At 38.8% G+C, this 18,569-nt stretch overlaps 3 protein-coding genes across 4 annotated transcripts in view; 2 read left to right on the forward strand and 1 right to left on the reverse strand.

The window, feature by feature from the left end:
- Positions 1 to 9,570, forward strand: part of col27a1a (collagen, type XXVII, alpha 1a) — a 41,365-nt gene extending 31,795 nt beyond the window's left edge. The window contains exons 31-61 of the mRNA XM_079487016.1: positions 72 to 116; positions 269 to 322; positions 681 to 734; positions 905 to 958; positions 1,271 to 1,324; positions 1,411 to 1,464; positions 1,581 to 1,688; positions 1,790 to 1,843; positions 1,934 to 2,041; positions 2,141 to 2,194; positions 2,316 to 2,369; positions 2,805 to 2,861; positions 2,955 to 3,008; positions 3,240 to 3,293; positions 3,385 to 3,438; positions 3,555 to 3,608; positions 4,055 to 4,162; positions 4,277 to 4,384; positions 4,505 to 4,612; positions 4,687 to 4,740; positions 5,252 to 5,314; positions 5,404 to 5,457; positions 5,546 to 5,581; positions 5,665 to 5,682; positions 5,794 to 5,829; positions 5,916 to 5,942; positions 6,033 to 6,095; positions 6,208 to 6,376; positions 6,487 to 6,596; positions 6,721 to 6,921; positions 7,332 to 9,570. Of these exons, the coding sequence (XP_079343142.1) occupies positions 72 to 116; positions 269 to 322; positions 681 to 734; positions 905 to 958; positions 1,271 to 1,324; positions 1,411 to 1,464; positions 1,581 to 1,688; positions 1,790 to 1,843; positions 1,934 to 2,041; positions 2,141 to 2,194; positions 2,316 to 2,369; positions 2,805 to 2,861; positions 2,955 to 3,008; positions 3,240 to 3,293; positions 3,385 to 3,438; positions 3,555 to 3,608; positions 4,055 to 4,162; positions 4,277 to 4,384; positions 4,505 to 4,612; positions 4,687 to 4,740; positions 5,252 to 5,314; positions 5,404 to 5,457; positions 5,546 to 5,581; positions 5,665 to 5,682; positions 5,794 to 5,829; positions 5,916 to 5,942; positions 6,033 to 6,095; positions 6,208 to 6,376; positions 6,487 to 6,596; positions 6,721 to 6,921; positions 7,332 to 7,478 (2,268 nt within the window). The 3' untranslated portion in view covers positions 7,479 to 9,570. The remainder of the gene's footprint in view (positions 1 to 71; positions 117 to 268; positions 323 to 680; positions 735 to 904; positions 959 to 1,270; positions 1,325 to 1,410; positions 1,465 to 1,580; positions 1,689 to 1,789; positions 1,844 to 1,933; positions 2,042 to 2,140; positions 2,195 to 2,315; positions 2,370 to 2,804; positions 2,862 to 2,954; positions 3,009 to 3,239; positions 3,294 to 3,384; positions 3,439 to 3,554; positions 3,609 to 4,054; positions 4,163 to 4,276; positions 4,385 to 4,504; positions 4,613 to 4,686; positions 4,741 to 5,251; positions 5,315 to 5,403; positions 5,458 to 5,545; positions 5,582 to 5,664; positions 5,683 to 5,793; positions 5,830 to 5,915; positions 5,943 to 6,032; positions 6,096 to 6,207; positions 6,377 to 6,486; positions 6,597 to 6,720; positions 6,922 to 7,331) is intronic.
- A 3,493-nt stretch (positions 9,571 to 13,063) lies between these two features.
- Positions 13,064 to 15,517, reverse strand: rpl28 (ribosomal protein L28). Its single transcript, XM_079486028.1, has 5 exons — positions 15,236 to 15,517; positions 14,725 to 14,818; positions 14,299 to 14,422; positions 13,994 to 14,112; positions 13,064 to 13,206 (listed from the first exon to the last, which is right to left on the reverse strand). Exons 2-5 carry the CDS (start codon positions 14,806 to 14,808, stop codon positions 13,117 to 13,119), a joined length of 417 nt encoding a protein of 138 aa, XP_079342154.1. The 5' UTR covers positions 14,809 to 14,818; positions 15,236 to 15,517; the 3' UTR covers positions 13,064 to 13,116.
- On the forward strand, positions 15,487 to 18,254 carry LOC306911018 (uncharacterized protein). 2 transcript variants are annotated; one of them, XR_013788225.1, is made up of 7 exons: positions 15,487 to 15,783; positions 15,866 to 15,977; positions 16,083 to 16,195; positions 16,283 to 16,382; positions 16,477 to 16,598; positions 16,704 to 16,894; positions 16,979 to 17,247. XR_013788225.1 is itself a non-coding variant. In XM_079486027.1 (7 exons), exons 1-7 carry the CDS (start codon positions 15,693 to 15,695, stop codon positions 17,018 to 17,020), a joined length of 675 nt encoding a protein of 224 aa, XP_079342153.1. In that variant the 5' UTR covers positions 15,487 to 15,692; the 3' UTR covers positions 17,021 to 18,254. The 2 variants fall into 2 exon arrangements, 1 of the variants encoding a protein (XP_079342153.1); XM_079486027.1 differs by having other exon boundaries at positions 16,704 to 16,798; positions 16,979 to 18,254.
- The last annotated feature ends 315 nt before the right edge of the window (positions 18,255 to 18,569 follow it).

Consider the following 18,569-nt stretch of genomic DNA (forward strand, 5'->3'; position numbering starts at 1 on the left):
GGTAACTGTCACAATGCCACTTCAGTCTCTTGATTGTGGTGTTATGGTCTCACCTAGTCTCTTTATTGCAGGGAAAGATCGGGGAGCCCGGGGAGGCGGGGCCAAAGGGATTTCCGGTTCGTCCCTCCATTAAATAATATTAACAAGAACAATAATATTAATATTATAAATAATAATAAAACAACATTGAGAGTATTTGTATTGTTTTTAATGAAGAATCTTCTTCATTACATTGTTTTTGATATTGAGAATGAATCTGTGTCTGTAGGGGATTGTGGGGCCGTCAGGGGCTACGGGAGACAAAGGAATTGCAGGAGAGCCAGTGAGTGATGCTTTACTTCTATTTTGTCATGCACAGACACTAAAGAATTACTATTTCAAAGTTTCAATTTCCTATTTTTTCCATTGTTTTTTGTATTTTGCTTGTTTATATTTCTACAAAAATACTGCATTTGGCTCAAAAATCTGAATTCTTTTTGGTTTTAGTATTCAGCTCTGATATTTATCCAATTTGCCTTTGCTGACAAAAGATCAACAATTCTAAGTGTTTCTTATAATGTAAATATGATTTAGCAGCACACTTAACAACATGATAATGGCGTACTGATGACTAAGTGTGTATTGTGTTTATATGAATGTGTTACTCGTGAATGATTTTGTTTTTGTTTGTTTGGGACAAGGGGCCTTCAGGGCCTCCAGGAACAATCGGACCGGCTGGAAATCCAGGACCAAAGGTAACACACACACTGCTCTCATCACACAAACACTCACCTGGATTTGTCCTTTCTTGTGTCAGCTCTGTTGGATTAATAAAGAGATTCAAATGATTGTGTTTATTAATGCTATTACACTGTCAGTCCCACTTACATTGATTGATTTTTCCATCCTTCCTTTTCTCTTTTAGGGCCCCGCAGGAAAGGTCGGTGACCCTGGACTTCCAGGAGAACCCGGCGAGAAGGTAGAATAAATTCCATTTCCCTTGATTCTCGTCCCAATAGCCATTGCTTAATCTGCTTCTGTGAAATGAGAACGATGCTTGTTTGACAATCGCAGTTTAAGAAGTAACCATATGTGAGTGTATCTGTTTTAAATGTGCACTGTTGAGTCTAATATTATCAACCTAAGCTTGGCACAATCGTGCCGTCACACGCCGTCGGTTATTATTGCCGTTTGGCTCACTGGACACGCATGTTATTAAAACAAATGCAAGCTTGCTAGAAAGAATAAAGCCCTCTGGGTGTCTTGTTAAGTTTCTTCATTGTTTGCCTAGGGGTCACTCGGACTGGAGGGGAATGCTGGGGCAGCGGGGATGATCGGAACGAGGGTGTGTGTTTGAGACAGCTCTACATAAAATAACATTGCACAAAAACTGTTATGAAGTTGTGACATGTTTTTATTTAATTATTACAGGGAGAACCAGGTTTAGAAGGAGAGGCTGGTGCGGCTGGTCCTGATGGTGCAAAGGTGAAAGATGGCTGACATCACATTCTACAAAAGTCATGATGGATACATAGAGGATCCAATTCAGTGGTGACCCATGTATTTATCTTTTAGTGATGATGTTAATATTTTTTTAAAAGGGTGAGAAAGGTGACATGGGTGGAGAGGGCGAGCAGGGTGTCAGAGGTGACCCTGGAATCAAGGGCAAAGAAGGGCCACCGGGCGACCCCGGTCTCACTGGTGTCAGAGTGAGTGACAGACAGCATTAGAAAACATGACATAACTAACACATCACCTGCTCAAGTTTAGATTCAAGATCAAGTTCGATTTATTGCACATGTCCTTTCAGGGTCCTGAAGGAAAATCAGGCAAACATGGTGAACGAGGAAAACCAGGCTTTAAGGTGAGAAACTGTCTAATGTGTGTATTTTTTATTGTGTGTTTAAGTTTTTTTCTAGTTAATCCATTCTGATGGTACATTTGTGACCTGTAGGGTGCCAAAGGTAACATAGGTCACCTGGGGGAGACAGGAGCCGTGGGAAAGATCGGACCAGTTGGCACGACTGGACCAAAGGGCTCGCGGGGAACCATCGGACATGTGGTAAACAAATAACAGTTTTTTTTACACTTGACTTATTTGATTGTAATTTGCTCAGAAAAGTTGTTATCATTTTACATCTCCTCCTCTTCTTTGTGTCAGGGCGCTCCCGGGCGAATGGGGATTCAGGGCGATCCAGGCATCTCAGGATATGAGGTGAGAGAGAGACAAACACCGGTATCATCCCGTGATTGTGTTATATTAGCAAATCAGATCATATTTATTCCCATATCGGTGCATGGATTTAACAGCCCATATACAATTTCTTTCTTTACAGGGTCACCAGGGACCTCAGGGTCCGATTGGACCCCCAGGACCAAAAGGTGAAAAGGTAATCCTCATTCTCCACTTGGATGTTAATATAACTGTCAATGATCACTTATCATATTGTCATAAATTGCAAGATTTCATAATTTCCAACCACAATAACTAGTTGGTTTTGGTTCAGGGAAGCTGGATAATTGTAATTCTAGTTTAGACAGGAACCATCACCCTTTAACACAACTCAGCTGTGAAAGTTTAAACACTCTTAAGTTCATGCTTTGGACTTAATATAAACCATGCTTGCATATTGATATCCTTCAAGCAGAAATTAGTGAAGGAAAGGCAGCCAACAAGTGTCCAGCTTTCACAAGAACTATTTAAATCCTGTTAAAAATCCTCTAAGGATGCACTTTGTGACATTTGATGTACACACACAAACACAGTTTGAAATCAGATGTGCTGCGTGGCTTCATCTGATGTTCTGCATTATGTCATGTTTTAGGGTGAACATGGGGATGATGGAAAGGTGGAGGGTCTTCCCGGTCCTCAGGGACTGACCGTGAGTCATCTTCACGCTTAAGATCCATCTGTGCTTTTCAATGTGAATTCACTGGAAACAAACACAACTTCATACGTGCTTGTGTCTATTTAGGGACCTGTGGGAAAGCGTGGAGACCGAGGTGAATCGGGAGATCCTGGATATGTGGTGAGATACACACCGCTGTTTGAAAAGCACTTTTGTAGATCCACTTATGAAGTTTGTTGGCGTGTTTTGTGACCCATAAACATAGAAAAGAAGATAGAAGGCTGTTTTAGATTCACAATGCCCTGGCAAACCACCTCTTAAACATTGCAAGCACCAATCCCATGTTTTTTAAACAGAACAAGTGTATATTTGATCCAAGAGGTTTTTAAAAGCTGTTGTTTGTATATACAGGGTCAGCAGGGTGTTGATGGTTTACGAGGAAAACCTGGAGCTCCAGGATTACCTGTAAGTACATCAATGTATCGAATAATACAAACATAATGAACTCAAACTCAATCATTGCATTTTTCTTTCGATATCATTAAACACATTTTAGGGCGATCCTGGTCCACGTGGGACACAGGGCCCCAAAGGATCCAAAGGAGAACAGGTGAACCTGTGGTTGTGTGTGTGTGTATGATCATTGAACACGATTCATTCTCTTGATTTCTGATACACTGTGTTACATTGTTTCTAACATGCTCTCTTTGATTCTCTCTCTCTCAGGGTCAGAAGGGTAAACGGGGTCATGCAGGAGAACGTGGCAGCAGAGGAACGCCGGTAAAATGAAACATCTCTCTTGTGTTGCGTTAAGTCATTTTAGTAGTAGCACAAAGCCTCATTTTGAACATCTAAGGGCATTTTTTAACTCCATTAAAGATTTTTTTATAAAGGTTAAGAGGCCAAAAATATTGCATTGACGAAAGCCTTTGCATTGTCATATATTCAAATATTCTCGTCCTGTAGAAATGAGCAAGGTTTAAATCCATTGCCATAAATCCTACTATAATATACACTTACAAATATATTTTATGGGAAATTAAATACATTACAGGGACTTTTATTATGTAATATCTGAAAAATTGACATATCTAATCAGGTAGTAATTGCTGTGAGACTTTAAGACCTTGCCATCTCTTGAATATTTTCTTCACCCAGTCAAATCCTTTCTCACATTAATTGACACATCTTTCATATTGAATAACTAATTCATCTGCTGTCATCAGGGTGTTGTTGGGTTACTCGGCCCTAAAGGCACAATGGGGCGAGAAGGACAGGAGGGTGTTCCTGGCGCGGACGGAGTCCCAGGAAAAGATGGAAGCCCGGGAATACCAGTAAGAATGAATCGGTTACTTAACAACAAATCCAACAAAAAATGAGTTCTAGTATATGATCTAGTATAATTTCTTAAAGGACCCTGCGGTTACCTCTTCGTCTCTCTGTTTCAGGGTGATCAGGGAGATGATGGCGAATTTGGTTTGCTTGGCAAACCAGGTGCCCCCGGTAAAGCTGGCGTTCCTGGGTTACCAGGAGAACAAGGCTCATTTGGTGCAAAGGTCTGAAAAATTACAAATTGAACATCTTGTATTTTCTCTGTATGTAACAATAAGGCCTCATAAAAGTACAAAATAGTATATAATTTGTCTAAATGTTTGTGTTTGCGTGTTCATGAATAGGGTGAGAGGGGTCTTCCTGGTCACTCTGGCCCTTCAGGAAAGAGAGGTTTTAAAGGTGGAATGGGTCTTCCTGGACCTCAGGGTGACCGGGGTCCTAAGGGCCAACCTGTGAGTAGGACTACACAGAAAAAACGTAATGTAATTTATTTAGGAAAACAGTATTAATTTCAGTTTTTGACTAGGGTGATGTTGGGGACTCCGGGTTTCCAGGGGTACTTGGAATGTTTGGACCAAAGGTGAGTTTCATTTCCTTATGGACGATAATGGATGAATACACTACGTCTTTATAGTAAATAACAGAAATGTGATTTTCCATTTTGGCATGAGTTTAGATTTATCATTTGTGAGAGCATATCCCTTCGCTGTGAAAGCATTTTTCATGCGCACGCTCAAAGAGCTTCATAAATCATCTAACCAAAGTAATTCATCTGACACAAATAGTGTTTGTGGTGATAAACAGTGTGTCTGAGCTCCTGGATCTTTACGCTCATGAAACACTACATGCATGTTTGGTTGTGACATCACTTCGATGTCTTGATTCATAAAACCAATGATGAGAAAAAAAATTAAGACCACAAATGCTGCCTTACATACAGCGCCGAGGTCTCCACCGTGATAAATAGCCTCGTGCGTTCCTGGTCTCTGTGGTCATTTAATGTTCCAGCTCATGAATGTTGCTGTGTTGTGGATGACACACACATAAACACACATTCGCATTAATGGAGCTTGTGTTTGTGTGAACTTTAGGGACCACTGGGAGACTTTGGACCGAAGGGTATTCAGGGACCAAAAGGGCCACAGGGTGGCGTGGTGAGTACTAGCTTTCTTGAAATTACTCTGATTTTCATTTCAATAAGTCGCTTTGTTTGTTTATGTACATGCTGGTTCATCGTTTTCAGGGCAAAGCGGGTTTAGCCGGTCCTGTTGGCGTATTCGGCCCGACTGGTAATCCAGTGAGTACATTTATGACGGACTGTAGTGATAATGATGCTCATATCTGACCTTCAGCTGACCTCTGATCTCGCTCATGTCTCTCTGTAGGGCCCGAGGGGAGATACCGGCAACAAAGGAGAAATGGTAAAGAATGCGTTAACTTTCTTTCACAATACTCTCGATTACATAGAAAAGATTTCTAAACGATTCTCTTGTTTTTTACGCAGGGTGTTCGGGGTCCTAGAGTAAGTGTTGACTTACACGGATGCACAACATCTCATCATTCAGAAAGATCAGCGTTATTATGATGCCATGGAACTACTTACCCGTTTCTAACCGTTTGTTTGTGTTTTCAGGGTGCTCCTGGACCACGTGGCCCACCTGGAGCTCCGGTAAACACACACCTTACTCTCTCACACGCATGCATATGTGTTCGTAATATCTAATATTCATACCACATTATTTTTGTCCTGTAAAGGGTCCACCAAGAATCCCACTGGATTTTGTAAGTATTTGACTCAAGATTCCAAATACGTTTTGGTGCAAAAAATACTTTGAATTAAATACTCTCTTGTGTGTGTGTGTGCTTTAACAGAAACATGATGATCTTGGTGTAGTTCTTGGAGCGTTTACGGACACACACACACAGAAATTGGATGTGAGAACATTGAGACTCGACACATACACACAGATACAGTATATTCAATAATCTTACTTATCTTAGGTTATTCTGTCTGTGTTTTTCTAATAAATATTCTTCTCTTCCGCAGGGCCGAGGTCTGTCGGACATGCCGGTGTTGGATCAGGCACCGGAGATCTTGCGCACTCTCCATTACTTGAGTTCTTTGGTTCACAGTCTGAAGAACCCACTGGGCACACGGGACCATCCTGCTCGACTCTGCAAGGACCTACACAACTGCCAGAACACGCTTTATGATGGTGTGTGTGTGTGTGGGGCATCCATTGAATTTGAATATTTCATTTTCATTGTGAAAATAAAAGTTATGGAAGGCATCTGTTGTAAATGTTTGCGTGAACTTTTTTGTTAGGCACTTATTGGATCGACCCGAACCTGGGCTGTTCCTCAGACTCCATTGAAGTGACGTGCAACTTCACAGGGGGTGGACGCACCTGCCTCAGACCCATCACGACAGCCAAGGTCTGAAACATTCATCCAACAACCAAATTGTTTGCTTTAACCGTCACTTGCTTTAAACACAAAAAGTCACAACCTTGATCACATTGTTAACATTGATAACTCGTTTCTGATTGGACGCCCTCAGCTTGAGTTCGGCGTTAGGCGTGTCCAGATGAACTTCATACACCTGCTGAGTTCAGGCGCTGAACAGAGAATCACTATCCACTGCCTGAACATTACAATTTGGAGCCATGCCCCTTCCCAGCCTCCGGCCCAGAATGCCGTTGGGTTCCAGGCGTGGAGCGGTGAGACGCTGGAGCCGGATGTGTTAGCAGACACCTGCGGGGTAAGTCAAAAACCACCCATATTTTCATGATAATGACCTTTGTATGAACATTTTGACAAATGCCCGATTTTTTTATAAAAGATGATTTTTGTCAATTGTATTGACTTATTTGTAAATCTTATTTCTATTTTATTGTTTTTTATTTATTGTATTGTTTTTTAAATTAGTTTGCATTCTTATATTTTGAGTTTCATCTTATTTTTTAGCAATTTAGCTTGTCATTTTATGATTTATTATTTGTCTAGTAAAAATTTATTTTATACATTATACAACCCTATTTTTTATTTAAGCAGCAGAAATGTTTTAATCATTTAAGTTAACAGTCATAACCCTGTATTTGATGCAGATGTGCAACTGTGGTCACTGTCTTACACGATGACATTGTGTGTTGCTTGTTTTTGGTTGCTTAGCAACTGAATGGACGCTGGCAGCGTGCTGACTTCCTGTTCCGGGTGTCTGACCCCACCTTACTTCCTGTTGTACGCTTAAGCAATCTACCAAAGACAACACCCACATCACGCCTTCACCTTGAAGTCGGACCTGTGTGCTTTCTGTAGTGTGTGTGTGTGTGGTTTGCTTTCGAGGGCTCACTACACACGCCGTCCCTGCCCCGCCCCCTTCCATAATCAGCCGCTGATTGGACTGCAGAAACAAGAGGAGGGCCTGTGGGTGGGGCTTTGGGGGATTTAGCACTAAAGACTCCCGCAGTCTAAAAGAAATCCTGCCCCTACCAGCCGTGGATGTCCAATCAGATTTGACTCTTTTAAAACACGCCAATCATCTCACAGGGACAAATACTCAGGACATCCGGGTCAGGGAGAAACTGCCAAACTTTTTTCTTTCTTTGGAGTTTTCTCTTTTTCTTTCTCTTATTTTTCTTTCTATTGCTTGCTCTTTCAAATTATAATAATAATAATAAGTTATTATAAAAAGTGTACTTTTACAATAGGAGTCTACAGTTTATTGCAGAGACGAATAAAGATCATTGGGAGGTATTTTATATATATATATATATACTACATTTTTATTTGATCTTTTATACAATAATTTTGTCAAATGTAAAGAAAAGAAGTGCTAAAAGTGCAATAAGAAAACGAAGAAAAATGATAATTGATTATATTAAAGCTAAGTGTGTCTCTATTTGGAAAGCTTTTTCAGGAGTGTTTTCTTTCAAAAGATTTGTTGTAACGCTCCATAAGACAGGGAAGTGTGTGTGCGTGTGTGCGTGTGTGTGTGTGTGTATAGGCGTGTGATGTCACATTTTGATATAGCTGTGCTAGTGACTGAATGTGTGTTTGTTGTGTTTGTGTGTGTGTCACAGTTCAGCAAGTAAAGTGCGTTTATCTATCAAACTAATATCTTGTTCATCACTAAACAGATACACCAGAGCATAACATGCATAGCCCTTGTTCGACTAATCGACTAATGTGCTCCTGTCACTTTAAGGGAGGGGGCGTGTCTCAGCTAGGATGGTCTTGTTCAAAGACAGGTGCAGTATAAAGGTCGAATGCCTCTTGAAAATATGTCGAGGTCACATTTTACTCAAAAATCAAGTATATTTTATATAAATAAAATAAATCCTTTTAAGGTCCATACATTTTTTCGAACAAAATAGTTGGTTTTGTTTTCCAAGTGAGATGTATAATTATGTTCTCGACAGGTTTCATGAGTCACAACCCTTTTATCTGGGTAACAATGGTGCTATTTTATAACTGTTGTAAAGTGTCCTGCGATGTCAGTGGTTTTATGAAGTGGCCGTGTTGTGTTGATTTATTTGTGATGTGTGTGTCCATTCTGAAGGTGCTCTCGGAACAAGCGCAGGTCATCAAAATGCGATCATAAAAGGTCGATACATTTTAAATCTGCCGTTGCAACATTTCGACATTTTGAAGGCACTGTGCGAAACGCTTGTGTGCTTTCATCTGTGGTAGAGAACAATTGTGTAGATTCATGTCACTAGCAACACAACAACTGTTGACTAAGGGAAGCGTTTTGTGTGCGTGTGTTTTAAACAAGTGTATGATTTCTCCAAAATGTTTGAAAGTGTATTATCCTATACGATGATCATGGTCATAAAACCAAGGAAAACCAGTGATGTCTTTCAAACAGTGTGTCAAATTCTGCAGCCTTTGATGTATACAGTCCCTTTTGCTAATTTAATGTTATTTAAATTTTAAAACACGCTTTTTAACCAAATTCTCTGTTGTTTCAGAGAGTCTCTGCAGATAACTTTATTATCTGTATTCCAACTGCTCTTCCAGTTGATAGATTTCTATTTTATGTGTAAATTTCGGCTTCCAGAGAACAATATATTGCTTTTCGATCTGTTTTTATTTTTCTATCTCTTTTGTTTCAGTTTGTTTATTTTTGTCTATAATAATAATCAAAGTTGTACTGTACCAGGTCTGTGTTCATGTCTGAAGTTCTAGTAATCATTATGAAAGCATGTGAACGTTCAGTTTCAGAAGTTTTGAAGTCTGATTACCTCAGTAGTGCTCAGTCCATTATGGTCACGTCTCAAACAATCTCTGTTCTACATCGGAAACACCGCCCTCAGTCTAACTCAGTGTTGTACGTTGTCATTTTACCATACTTGTGGATTTTGAATTGGAATTAATGCTTACAAAGCCTACCCATTAAATAAGTTCTCACACCAAAGTAGGTTTCATGTTTGTTTATTTTTATTTTAAGCAATATGCATGTCATTTTAATAGAACTTGTTGTTTCTTGGAACGTAGAAAAGTATATCTTTTTTGTGTGAGTATGAAAAAAGCTAACCATTGCATGAAAAGAGGTGTAAAGCAATTACATTTATACAACATATCAGAAACAAAACAATCCAATCTGATAACTATATATATATTAAAGAAAAATTGAAACATACAAAAAAATAATCAATCATGGAAAAGTAATATAAAACACAAACTATATAAAAGATCATAATTGGGTACTTTCCATGGCGTCCCGCCCACACCTGCGACAATGGCGTGAATTTATTTCTGTGGACGAAAATTGTATGTTGGGTGTATTATTTCTTTGTCACGGTCAGTGTCAGCATGGAAGAAAGACCAGCGAGATCATCTGTTGACCAAAACAGGAGAAAGAGAGCTCGGCCATTTTAGTCACAAACAAGCATTTTCATTGTTGTCATGTTGTTTGTTTGCATTCGATTTTTATTATTGTCTGTAAGGCCTGTTGTAACCTTTAGCACGGTGGCCTCCAGATGGATGGTAGATTTTGACAATGCATCACATTTTATACAATCAAACCTCAGTAAAAGCCTGTCAACCCAAATAATTGATGTTCCAGCATTGTACACCTGAATATGTTTTTGGCTTAATCAAAACTCTAAGTTTAAAACTGTTAGTCTTTATTTAGGGGTCCGCAAAGCGATGTACCCTACACAAAGTGGGCCGTACCAAGAAAGAGAACCACTGCTTTAGCCTACTTGCAAACAACGGATTGATAAAACAGGACGATTTTAATGGTCATTTTTATTCTGAAAATCTGAACAGAAAATATTTCAATCTATTAAAACAACAACCTGAAACGTAAATGCATTTATTTAAACGCAGGTAACATTTTGCATTGAATCTCAAGTGTGAACTCATAGTAAAACACATCCTAACTTTCGGATACAGAAGTTCAGTGTGTGCGCTTCATAGGAGAACATGTGCGAGCATTAAGAAAGCAAGGAGAAGCAGTAAATCAATGAGTCCTGAGATTAAGGGGGCGGAGCCATGAAGGTCATGTCCGCAGAGCGCATGCTCCAACAGCAGGTGAGTCTCAGGTGTGATGCCTGCAACACGTGCAAATAAATGTCAATAAATTACAACACGATGATAGACCTTTATGAGTATCACAAATAACTGGTTCATATTCACACTGTTCTGACACAATAAATCATTTTTGATCAAGCCTGCATCTGGAACATAATCACTAGTATTATTTTATCTACTACAATTTATGTCATTAAATATTACTTGGTAGTAACATTTGAATTCCTGTGAAGATTTAATCTGAAAATGATGAACCATGATTTTATTATGGTACTAACCATGTGTTTTTGAAAGATTACATTTGAATTGCTTTTGTTGACTTTGAGAAGAACCACTGAGAATGCTAACCCTTAACTTTTCATGTAAAATCCTCTACATAGAAACAATACCACCTTTCCCTCAGTTCTACAAAATTCTACAAAATAGTATGCAGTATACAGTTTGCATTATTCGGAAAATAATGTTAATATTCAGTTATGAACATGAACGGTTTTATTCTGTCAATCAATGGCTTCCATCCTTATATGGTCAAAGAACACGTGTCAGAGTCCAGAGTTTCCATCATTACATGAGTCAATAAAGACTGGCTGGGTCTACAAAATTAGGGCCAAAAATGCTTATTTCAAGTCAAATTAACATGTTAGGAATTCTAGTGCAGACTCCATATTTTCAGGATTTTTGTGAAGTTGAGAAAAAGAGAGAGAGAGAGAGAGAGAGAGAGAGAGAGAGAGAGACTGACTCACTGTGTTGTGACCATTCATCCCAGAGATGCTGAAAATCCTCATCATGATCATGACGTTTATCTAAATTAAACACATCATCATTCGATCTTAATTCCTCTGAGAATGAAAATACAAACACATTTTTATTCACTGGCTTTAAACTCAGTTTGAGAGCTGTAGTCTTTATTTGTTTTTGTTACCTTATTGTTGTTCATTTTATGACTCTTATGTACAGAACTGTGTTGGTTTTAGATGTGCTTTAGAAATATATTATTATTGAAACTTATTCATGAGTTCAACATATTTTTCTGAACTTCACATTTCCATAACTGACAAAATGTACATATTGTTAGAAAAACGTCAATAACATTGAAAGAGTAAAGAATGATGTAGACCAGCACAGGAGGGGCTCCTGACGGGTTCTGTACCGTCGCTGTGGTGAAACAGAAGCTGTCGGAGTTCTCGGAGGGCTCTGGTCAGGTTCTCCAGCTGGTCGTGAAGCTGGATGTTCTCCTCGATCAGAGCGTGTATCGTGTCCTGCAGCTCGAAAGCTTGACAACAAACACACAGCAAAACACAGACGCACACACACATGACCTGTGACTGATGCATCATCCAGGATCATATAATGCTCACACTATTAGAAATATCATCTTCCTCCGAACACACGAGCTGGTAAACCTAATCCAGGAGGACTAAAGCCAACAGCACACACACGTACACACTTCTGTCAATGTAATACGGTGCCAGAGGGGAGAGAGAGAAATGTTCTCTACTTTATCCTGATCAATTCAATCATTAAGTAGTGGGTGAACTCAACAGATTGCACTGATGTGACAGAATAAAACTTTCCAAGCCACACTGCAGTATTTAACACAGTACAGCCATCATAACTCATTGTGGGTGTATCAGTTTTTGTATACAAGATTTATGAAACGGGGGCACTCGGTACATATTAAAAAATGTTTTACGTCAAATCCAATCACAGTTTACATTGGGCAGGTCACCTCCCATGGCAATCGGTTCCAGGGCACTTGTGTAACACAGCCTTTTAATTGCCCTTTCATGCCTCAGTTAGGACTTGGTCCTTTGTTTTATTGCATTTTACAGGGAGCAAAACATTTGAGTGGACAGCGGTTGTTTTTAAAGAGTTTAAATAATTTTTTTATTACTTTGTATACTGTGCTAGGCTTTAATGGACTAGTTTTGATGCACTTATATTTTTTGTTGCCTATGTCGTTATAATTGCTTCCAACGTTTCCTCATCTAAGTCGCTTTGTATAAAAGCGTCTGCTAAATGGAAATGGTAAATAGCCGTCCACTCTAGTGACCTCTTTGCATTAAACTATATGAAACCATTTCAATTTTCTACAGTCTGATCATGTGCAAATAGAAAAGTAAAAAAAATATATGATCTTTCCAAAAACCTGCAAACCAGAATAGGCTACTCAGTAAAGCGGTTTGGACACCAAACACCATACACATTTTTACATTAGTAAAACCGTCTATAAGCAGTACATGACATTTAAACCATTTTTTTTAAAATGCACAAAATAACTGTTGGTAGTGCAACTTGCTCCACATGTACATTAGAGTACTGCTCAGTGTTTAGTATGTAGATAAGAACTGAGAGCAGAAAAGAAAGTTTGACCAAAAACACTTTTATTAAGTCAAAAGTTGACTATGCACTGTATTTATGAGCTCTTGGTAGCCCTGGTGCGCTTCTTCCGAACCACCACAGGCTTCTGGCTCTTCAAGATGGCACTAGTGCGCCTCAGAGCAGCCTGGAAGACAGAGAGAGAAAGTTCATGATCCACAAAACAATTTCTCTTAGTTCTTAGTATTTTCAATGCTTTACTATACAGTAGTAAATACATTTATCCATTTAAATACTGTAGTATACAATATAGTATTTAGTACAGTAAACGGCAGCAAAATTCTTGTGTACTACAGTATAATTTAACTTTACTATAAAGTAAATATTAAAGTACACTATAGTGTTCACAACAGTTTATAAGTTTAATAAGCTAATTATTTTATCATCTGGTTCAAATTAAGCAGATCTTAATTTTTGGTGGGTCGTCACCACGATGCTTGAGCTCGTAAAATGAATTTAGAATAATTGGATTAAGTTCAAGTGTTCATGTCCTCTTATAGTAAGATAAAGACAAATCCATTTGTGTGTGAATCCACAAATCTCATTCACTCATAGACACGCAGAACAAGCAGAGGACATATTGTACAACATTATAGTTCTGTGTTTTCCCCCACCGCACAGATCAATGGACACAGTACAGTTCTAAATCGCAAAAACTAAATAAAATCGAAAACAAATAGTGATGCGCCATTAGCTTAACTCACAAACAAACAATAACAACGACAAATGCACTTCACACACACAAACATTAATTCTTAGCTCTTTTCGTAGCATGTGCGACATATGTACTTCACAGCCCTGAGCATAAGTGTGTTAAACATGCTATTAGAAAACATGATTTACATACTTATATTTCTGAAAGCAAACATTCAGTTTTTTTCTCTCTCTGCAGGTGAAGAAAAGTGTTAACATACCATGCGGAGGTCCTTCCTGTATTTATTTTTGCGAATGATGTTTCTCACGCTGGAGAGAGTGGCACGAGAGTTCTTGTTGATGGTGATTTTCTCGTATGTTTTGGCAGGGTTGCGCTGACCTAAAAACACACATCTGTTAATAATACAGACAGACACATCACAGATAACAGTCAATGCAAAGAATCTACAACTCAAGAACTTTCCAGTAAAGCTGTGCAAAGGTTGAATAAAACCTATCAAAGTTTTTGGTCATCACAGATTCCATGTAAATTTGACATCAAATTGTTGCGGTGATGGACCCTCACCTGCACGTTTCTTCAGGGTGACGACCACACCCTTGCCATCAGCAGCCGGCTCGATGCCAACAGTCTTCTGGTGAATGAGACCATTGAAGCGGAAGGCATTCCTGGCCTTCAGGTTATTTGGCTCCTGAAGAGAAAAACTCACCGTAAGACTTTGTATTAAAAATGCAAGACAGATAAATGCCATATCCATGAGTTCAAAGTAAAGCTGGTGATCTTTAATAGTCAATGCGTGTGGTGTTTATTGTCTGGAGTTACCAATACAAATACAATGGAAACCACTTGGTGTGCAAGTTCACACACAACACGTGTAACAAATACACAGAACTGTCATTCTCTCGAAAGACCATTAAGAGAATAGAAACCACTCTCCGCTTTTCAATATTTCCAAAGATACGAGTCACATCCAATGCAACTTCAGTCACTTACGGTGCTGTAGGTCTGTTTGTTCCTCTTGATCAGGAAACTCGAGTTGTTCCTGAGAACCATCCACTGCAGATGAGACGAAGCCATGGTAACTGTCCTACATAAACCAAGACAATACATAAGACAAGCATGACCAAACCGCATCATACAATCAAGATCTTATCACATTCTCTACACAAAGACCACCATAGAACAAAAAAGGCATTTACAGCTGTCTAACACAAGGAAGGGTTTAAATCTCAAGCTACACGACGGTCATAAGGAGTTAATGCAGTTTAAAATGTGATTTATGGCCATATTTGAGTGATCCGGTGTCTGTCTCACTAAAGGCCTCGCGACGCAAAGCCATCACGTTGCGTTTATAATGAAATCAATCTGTCAATTTTATCAACTAAACAGTCGTAATGAGACGTGCAACATATTCGACGCACTCTCGTACACATTTGTTGCGAACATTTGCTTAACAAACTGTTAAATGAAGCGTTGAAGAAGTAACACAAGTCGACCACGTTACCTTCTCGACAGAGGAAGAGAGAGGAAAAGGAAGGAGACCCGGTTCCGGTGGAGCTTACGTAATACTTAGTGTCTCCCTCCGCGGTGAGGATTAGCAACGTTAGTTTAAGTGTTTATACAGAATAAAAAAAATAGTTTAAAAGTCCGCACGAACCAATAAAACAATCTGCTTCAACACGATGGACTCGAAATGAAAACGCGTTTGCATTTTTAAATACGGCGCGGATGAATATCAGTACGGAGGATGAAGTCACACACTATGTGCTCTACGTCATTTTCGTGCGCTCGTTGAGCGCAACACTGCTCAGATGTATGTTGACTGTAAATATTACGATTTATATTTTAAACAAAGTTAGAAGACGTTAGTTATATAAATGGCAGCATGTGTGAGATATAACATCGTTCTTCCGATAAATAAATGATCGGAGGGGGAATAGTTATTATTTAGTGCTGCGGTGATGGAGGGTGATGAAGATGTGGATTCTTTGGGAGAGAAACTGTATGATGTCATATATCCCAAATATACAGACATGACACCTAAATTGACAGGTGATGTTATTATGTTTATAACTTTTGTGACGTGTGAAAAAGTGCGCTGTAACCTAGTTTATTATGTAATGCTTGGCTGCAGGTATGTTGCTGGAGCTGCCTGCTTCTGTAGTGAATCAGATGCTACAGGATGAAGATCTGCTAAATGAGGCAATAGAAAGAGCTTTGGGTGCTCTGACGTCGTCTGACAACAGGTATCGGCTTCTAAAAAGTTTATACGTTTTCTTGTAATGTGTGAATGCATATGCATGTCTCCATTCAGAACCCAGCCTATGCTTGACCTGTATTTGTTTTCCTAGTGAAGGTGTGTCTCAGACCGATGATGCAGTATCTGTTTCCTCGGATTCTTTGGGTGAACAGCTGTATGACCTTATTGACCTTTTAAACACTGGCCACACACAGAAGGTCACAGGTAGATATGTCCATCCTCCCATTAAACTGTGTGGAAAGTGCATTTAAAGTCCGTTGTTATAATAACATGACTATAAAAACTGGGCAGGTATGTTATTGGAGCAGAAAAAGGAGGCAGTGCTTCAGCTTCTGTTAAATCACACTCTTCTCGAGGAGCAAGTCGAGACTGCTTTAAAAACTTTAAAAGAGTAGGTGTGTTTGTCAGAAATCAAGAAATCGAGCAAATTAAGATGAATCCGAAACTTTAAGACGAATGTCACATTTATTGTTTCTGGGGTGTAGGCAGGGCGACGTGGCAACAGATGTGAGTGACAGCTCCGATACAGAAGATGTGGAAAACATCGGCGAGACACTTTTCAGTGTCGTGCAGCAGTTAGAATCCGCCCACTGTGCTGACATCACAGGTGAGTTACTCGCAGCATCTGGATTTCTGGCCTGACTATAAGGGGTTTTTGATCCATAGTGTGTGATGAGTATGAGTGTGTAAAGCTTTGTGTGTGTGTGTGTAGGAATGCTACTAGAAATGGATTCTGCAAGTTTACAACAGATTCTCTCAAACCAAGCCATGCTCGAAGTTGCGGTTCAGAAAGCAAAAAGTGTACTGGTACTTCAAAACAAACAAACCTTTTCTCATCACTAGGAACAAGAACGTCAGTTATGTGTTATAAGATATTAAAATGTGTCTCTTTTTCAAAGTTCAGTTAAGTATACTTAAATATATAAATATAAAATTGGTAAAGTTTTGGTAGTTGTTTAAAAATAGATGTTCTCTGTTTGTTCACAGGAGGGCGCTGTGAGCCAAAGACAAATGGAGATGTCACAATGACGCTTTCTATTCACACCATGTGACCTAGAGGATTACAGGACGGAGAAACTTCCTGTACTTTAGACTCATGCCAGACTGATGTACCTTTTATTTGCACAACTCATGTTGTTTACCTGGGTTATTTTTTAGGCTTTTACCATTTTTTATTAGCAGAGACCGTGGATAAGACGTTTTTGTTGAACGAGACAAATTGCAACCAGAATTAAACTTGCATCTCTTTCATGAGCAGCTGAATGTGCCATCACTACACCACAGCTTCAGCATTCCATGAACTTCTGCACATTGTTATTTCCACAAAGATCTAAATAAGCTACATTCTTTGATGGTGTGTAATAATCACATGTCATTTAAGCTTTCCCCATTTAGTTTGGGTTAAAATAAAGTAATTTAGTTGCATGTTTTTACATAAAATTTCAGGCAACCTAACTCCATCAGTAATGTCATTGTTGCATTGCATCCATGAAAATGTAATATTTCACATTGAAACAGGATGCTGGGTCACACAGAGTCATCAGTTATTCCTGCCAGACAATTTTACTCTAAATTGACTTCAAAGCTCAACAAATTGGGTGTTTATGGCCTAATAAAAATCCTTCATCTGGGTACACACAACAATCTGAAAGTTAAATAGCTTAAAATATCTTTATTATCACTTATCAAACACATTGGAAAAGTCCAAGCTTTCTTCTAGCAGAGCTGTCCTATGGAATGACAAAATATTACTGTTACCATGGGAACAAGAACCCAGAACTCGCAAAGAACAACTGCGTGATGGAGAGATTAAATTAGAATATTACTTTGAGCAAAGTCTCAAGAAATTTTAGTCGTTTAATAATTAAATGGATAGTTGACCGAAAATAAAACAATTTGAATCATTTGAGATGAATATGAATTGTCATGTTTTTATTCATCGTTTTGTCATTCAAATCCTGTATATGACGGTTAAGTTGAACACAAAAGATATTTTGAGAATTGTCTCAGTTTTGTGTCCATACAATTGAAGTCAATGGGGGCAAATATATATTTTTTATTTTCTGCAGAAGAACGGAAGTCATACAGGTTTTGAATGACATGAGTAAATAATTAAATCATTTTTATTTCGGCGTGAACTATTCCTCTAATACAATAGTTTAATCGTTTAAACACACAAAACAAGTTGACAGTGCTTCCCATGAAAATTGTTTCACTGTCTTGAAGACCCAATTTTCCTTTAATAATCATTACATAAATGTACAATGGAGTTTTTGTTATTCATTCATGGAGGTTAATCTTTAAGGCTCTCCGTAGTTCCCTAAAACTTTCCTTTTCAGGACAAGCCCTCGTTGTTGGTTAAATCACACAGTTTAACTGATGTTCTTAGAGAAACCCCAAATCCAGGATAAAGAGGTTTAGTGAATGTACTGTAGACCCTGTGGATGAGGACCATTTCTGTGGGACAGACATTGTTGAAGGACAGAATTCCTGCGATATAATCAACACACACTCCTATTCTATGCCAGCTGTAGGGTACAGGGAGATTGCAGATTTAAGATCCCATGTTCACCTTCTG

The sequence above is a fragment of the Barbatula barbatula genome (genome assembly GCF_947034865.1).
Source record: "Barbatula barbatula genome assembly, chromosome: 22".
Classification (NCBI taxonomy): Eukaryota; Metazoa; Chordata; class Actinopteri; order Cypriniformes; family Nemacheilidae; genus Barbatula; species Barbatula barbatula.

Excerpts from the sequence above, each read along its gene's own strand:
- LOC306911018 (XM_079486027.1), top strand. The coding sequence starts at position 15,693 with ATGGAGGGTGATGAAGATGTGGATTCTTTGGGAGAGAAACTGTATGAT. Across the intron at positions 15,978-16,082 it reads CTGACGTCGTCTGACAACAG|TGAAGGTGTGTCTCAGACCG; the intron begins GTATCGGCTTCT and ends TTGTTTTCCTAG. Across the intron at positions 16,799-16,978 it reads AGAAAGCAAAAAGTGTACTG|GAGGGCGCTGTGAGCCAAAG; the intron begins GTACTTCAAAAC and ends GTTTGTTCACAG.
- rpl28 (XM_079486028.1), bottom strand. The coding sequence starts at position 14,808 with ATGGCTTCGTCTCATCTGCAGTGGATGGTTCTCAGGAACAACTCGAGT. Across the intron at positions 14,113-14,298 it reads CACCCTGAAGAAACGTGCAG|GTCAGCGCAACCCTGCCAAA; the intron begins GTGAGGGTCCAT and ends GTGTGTTTTTAG. Across the intron at positions 13,207-13,993 it reads ACAGGAAGGACCTCCGCATG|GCTGCTCTGAGGCGCACTAG; the intron begins GTATGTTAACAC and ends TCTGTCTTCCAG.